The 5,438-nt window shown below is 29.0% G+C and overlaps 1 protein-coding gene across 1 annotated transcript; it reads right to left on the reverse strand.

The window, feature by feature from the left end:
• Positions 1-3,626: 3,626 nt before the first annotated feature.
• LOC127291127 (uncharacterized) lies at positions 3,627-4,661 on the reverse strand. Its single transcript, XM_051320050.1, has one exon. It carries the CDS (start codon positions 4,659-4,661, stop codon positions 3,627-3,629), a length of 1,035 nt encoding a protein of 344 aa, XP_051176007.1.
• Positions 4,662-5,438: the final 777 nt, after the last annotated feature.

Raw genomic sequence — 5,438 nt, forward strand, 5'->3', positions numbered from 1 at the left:
ATGTAAAATGATGTGGCAACCAGGGGGGGGGTACATAGTCATTTTTAGGGATTTTTCTTAAAAAATCATGGTTTTTCCTTGACAACGCTATGATAATTAATTCCTATGAGATTCGCTATATTTTTCTTGTAATCTACACGCCAAAATACATATGTATACCAAATTTCAGCCCTCTAGATAAATTTGTGTGGCCGCTAGGGGGGGGGCACATGCCTTGCTTCACCTTGGTTCCCCCTTCGGGTACGGAACCCTAAAAAAATATTCATTTATATGAATATATGTATGTAGGGGAGAGTGACAAACAGTGGGACACTTTTTTTCAAAGAGATATTAATATGTCAATTTTATATATTTTTGGACACTTTTTGGTACTACCATAAAATTTCAAGTTTTTGTAACTTTTTACATTTTTCTTGTTTTTAAGGTTTGTGTTAAACAGTGGGACACCTATTATTAATTAACTATAATAATCTTTGAATTCATTCCTTCATTCTGTCCATTCCTTCATTCCGTCCATTCATTCATTCCGTCCGGACCCCTGCTGGGTTTTCGGTGACAGAGAAAAAGAACAAGTTATGGAAAGAGAAAGATATATCTTTATTTTGCAAATGAGGGTTCACTTGACCTGCAATCTTTTAAAGAGGATTAATTAATAACTCTGAGGACCCAGGTAATAATTTCTTTCTGTCTTTATCACGTGAAAAAAAAACTATAAAGAAAGTCTAAAACTAAATAGGTAACGCATACCTTTCTTTCTTACACCAAGGAACATAACATAAGTACTTCTTCGTTTAACATTGCGTTTCTCTATCTAGACAATTCAATATGGCATAAGAATATCTTCGTCTAAAATCTTAATCTTCTTCCTTTTTGTTTTGAAAATAAAAATAAATATATATCTATATATATATATATGTGTGCATACCTGTATTAGAGTCCCTGAAAATTTTAATAAAAAAATTTAAAAATTATTACCTAAGTTCTCAGAGTTAATCCTTATCAACAAAGGTTCTATTGTTTAAGGGTATTTTTCCATGTAATAAATGGGAGAAAAGAAATTATTACCTGGGTCCTCAGAGTTAATTCTCATTGATTATTTAACAAAGGTTCTATTGTCCAAGGGTTGGTTTTTTGTGGTAATTAATCCGGGGTTTTAATACAAGTGTATATATATGTATATATGGTATCTGTAATGAACTACTGATTAATCATATAAGAGTGTCCTTTTGCACTTATTGGCTGATCAGTAGTTACTCATTCATAGTTCTCTCATTCTATTGGATATTGGTAGTTGTATTGGATAAAAGGCAAAATTTGTTATATTGCATTAAAGGCAAAATTGGTTATATTTAATAAATGGCAAAATTTGTTATATTGGAGAGAGTGAGCGAGAGGATTAAAGATATTCAGATTTTCATGAATCAAAAATAAAATTAAACGAAGTATACTATGGCCAACATAAAAGAGTATGTTATTTTGAGTGATGAAGATTTAAAAATTGTTAAAAATAGAAATAAATTGTTAAATGACATGCATATGTACAAATTTGAAGATTTATTAAAAAAAGATTCCAATTCTTTTTTCAATATGCAAAGTACTTATACTTTTATAGCCTTAATGAGGGGTGTTTAAATGTGCATCAAATGAAATATTTAATTAGATTGTTCCCTTTTAAACCAACTGTAGTTTTTGTAGTTGTTGATCAACAACCTTTTGGTAGTGTTGAGTGTGGAGTATATGCAATAGCATTTGCAACATCTATATTTTTTAACGTAATGTCAAACAGCGTAAATTATGAAACTGATAATAACAGAATGAGAAACCATTTAAAGTAAATGTTTGAAAATAATCGCTTAAATCATTTTCCGTCAATAAGAACGTCTCACAATAGGAATTCGATAATAGAGAATGATTGGAACCGTCTTTTCATAAATCGAGCTCAGGAACTTAAAAATAATATTTTGAACCCTTGTTCTGTTTTAATACTTTTCCCAGAAATAATATTAACAGAGTTCTATTAACACAATATTTAGAAATTAAACATTCTCTAAATGACACTAGTGAAGAGAAAATAATTCGTACAACTAATAATAATATGAACAAAATTTCACCACTTGAATATTCAGAAATGAAGTATTTTCTGAGTGAAGAAATTGATAAAAAGATAATTCTAGGAATTAAAGAAAAGGGAAGGCAACGCGCGAAGTTACATATGAACAGAAAATAATTAGACAAGAGAATGGTAGATTGAGAAAACGTAATCGTAATGAAACAGAAACAGAAATACAAAAGAAAAAGCGCAAAAAAAATTTGACATGCAAAAAAAGAAATTATCTATAGAAACTAAAGATGAAAAGAAAATACACAAGGATAAAAATTTGGCATGTAGGAAAGAAAAATATCAATGGAAACTCAAGATGAAAAGAAAGTGCGTCAAGAAAATAATTTGTCATGTAAGAAGAACAAATTTTCTACGGAAACGGAAGATGAAAAGAAAGTGCGTCAAGAAAAGAATTTGGCATGTGAAAACGATAACCGAAATAAAAAAGTGTAGGAGATGCAATAATGTCTTAAAGTTTTCAATGAAAGTAAGGTTCCACAGAATTATTTAGGTTTGATGAATGTAGGGTAACGGCACCAGTGAAAGAACATTTAAGGAAATGCATACTTTTATCATTTATTATTTTTGAATGCAGTTATTGAAAATTTTTTTAATATTTTTTTTTCGATAGCTAATTAGGTGTAGAATGCGAAGGTCATATTTAATTTTCATAAATATAAGATGTTAATTAAAATTTTAATTAATAAGTAAAACATACCTATTTCACCAGTGAAAGAACAAATTGTCTAATGAAAGAATTTTCTGCATCCAGTGAAAGAACGATGTGAAATATATATTTAAAATATATTTAAAAAATATATTAAAACATAGATAAAGTAATAAAATGTTTGTAATATACTAAAATAAAGGTAAATTAATGATAATTATGAATATTTTTTAACTAAGTTTGCAGAATCTTATTTTTAATTGAAAATGCATTTATAACCTACAATCAATCATCTAGTTGCAATTTATTTTGACAATATTATTGTAACCTAACAGTGTTAACCTATTTGTTTTTGTCATTTTTTTGTTTGACTTCAGACTATTCGTTGAAGGTGTTCCTTCATTGGATTGCATTGGAACCAGTGAAAAAACATTTCTGTTCTTTCACTAGTAAATAAAAAAAAACCCCAATGACGGAATTTGCTTTTCTTATGGCAAATTAATATTTTATTAGCTTTTAAATGAAAAGAAGTATTTCTAATACACAAGATAAATTTAGTTTAAAGAAGACCGACGATTTAAGGCAGTTTAAATTAGTTAAATGTGAAAAAAGAAATAACGTGTCAGAGAAGAGTTCTTATTGTTGAAGATAAATTTGCAACACAACATTTAAAAAAATTTTTTTTTATAAAATTTACGTGTTAACTCTCTAGGTATCTTAGATACTAAAGACGTAAATTAAATAAGGAACATAAAAACATATAATTTATAATACCAAATTGCTTATTACACTAATTAGAATGCAAAACATGAAATTTGTTCTTTCACTGGTGTCAGTTCCTTCACTGGTGCCGTTACCCTATCTCAAAAATTCCTTTTTCGTTAAAATTGGTTGAGATTCTTTATTATAATAAGACGCTTTGAAATTAGTAAACATTTCATATAAAGTAGAATACTGATTTTTATCAATGTTAAGATTCATATTACCGTAGGGATAACATTGTGAATTTAAAAACAACTTTACATCCGATAATTTACAGTGATCAAAATAACTTGAATTTAGAGCAGTATTACTTTTTCTGTTTCTTTGAAAACCTAAAACAATAAACCTAGGTTTTTCTAATTGACTTGAAGTTTTTACACTCCAAATATGCTTAGGAGTAACTGGTAACAAGGGATATTCATACAATTCCCAAGTTCTGAAGCTTATTGCAATGGATGGATCTCTTTCAATATATTTTAGTAATTTAAATTTTCGTGCATCTGACAATTTTATATATGGCAACAGCCATTCAAGTTTTTCAATTACAATTTTAAACTCTTCGAAAGGTGCTTCTTGTAAAACTGCATTTGAATCAGTTCTAGATTTAATTAAAATAAGCTCATGTTTAGCATTAATAATGATTTTTTGGTAATCTTCAGCAAAACCAAAAATCATATTTAACGGTATACACACATCAAAATAACCATCATCATTAGTTAATTTTGCTTCGTCAGAAAGTTCCATCCAACCAACATTTTCGAGAAATTTGCTCTGACTAGCATCGAAAGAAACATAATTTTTCATAAGACTAGTAAGGCCGACATTTTTATTTTTATCAATCTCTACACCATTTAATTCATACTTTGCTTCCTCAAATAAATGACAAATGCCATTAGATACTAATTTTGTGCGCGCTAAAGCTGTTCCATCAGGTTTCACAACTTTTCCGGTTACATGAAGCGAACTTTTGCTTGGAAGAAGGCAATGATCCTGATTTTGCACAGTGATTCTTATTTCGTCACTATTATTGTACGTTGATGATGTATATGGTTGCTGCGCATGTACCTCATAGTTAGCAATAGATTCATCAAAGATGATTGGTGAATCAATATTTAAAATTTCCCCTTCCATAACAAAAAACTATTCGCCTAAATACAAATACACAAATACAAGTAAAAATTCTTTTTATCCTCTTTTTTTCACGATTTTGAGGCCTAGACTTTTTAGTAACTGTAGATTTTGTGGTGTTAGCCGTCTCAGAACTCGTCGTTGACTGATTTTCTTTTGCCATGGTGTGTTATTTTTATAACCAAAACCAATTTTTCTTCTGTTACCAAAAACAATCCCCATTATTTTAAAGACTTTATGTGAAGTCTAATTGTTATCGTCTCTCCACGAAAATTAACCAACTGTCCGTCTTGATCAACAATTTTTAACTGAATATGGTCTATTGTCTTCACTGCAACTGGTAGATAAATGACGTGATTTGGTACTTCTACTATCTTATATCCTGGTGGCACAACAGGAAAAAATTCATGAATTGTATCCACTTTTTCCCCGTTTATATATGCTCCTGTAGTTATGTTACATTCTACTCTTAAAGAATTTATTTTAATAATTGATACTGGTTGATCAGATTCATGATATTCCTGAGCTTTTAATTTGCGCGGAGAAAATCCTAGCAAACTGCCTATAGAGTCGTTTGGTTCAAAATTAATTTCTTTATCGCAATAAATTGTACATGTTAAAGTATTATTATTAGGTTCAATTCTAAAAAAATACCTTTACTTTTTAAAATTAAATGCAACGCTTGATCAATGTCACTAATTTCATAACTTCCTGTAGGAATAATAAATTCTTCTTTGCCTACATAAATTTTATTTTTTTCAATATCAATGTTAGGAATAG

Source organism: Leptopilina boulardi, unplaced genomic scaffold (genome assembly GCF_019393585.1).
Source record: "Leptopilina boulardi isolate dan_hultmark-lab unplaced genomic scaffold, ZJU_Lbou_2.1 LbouV2_125, whole genome shotgun sequence".
In the NCBI taxonomy this organism is placed as follows: Eukaryota; Metazoa; Arthropoda; class Insecta; order Hymenoptera; family Figitidae; genus Leptopilina; species Leptopilina boulardi.

Excerpts from the sequence above, each read along its gene's own strand:
- LOC127291127 (XM_051320050.1), bottom strand. The coding sequence starts at position 4,661 with ATGGAAGGGGAAATTTTAAATATTGATTCACCAATCATCTTTGATGAA.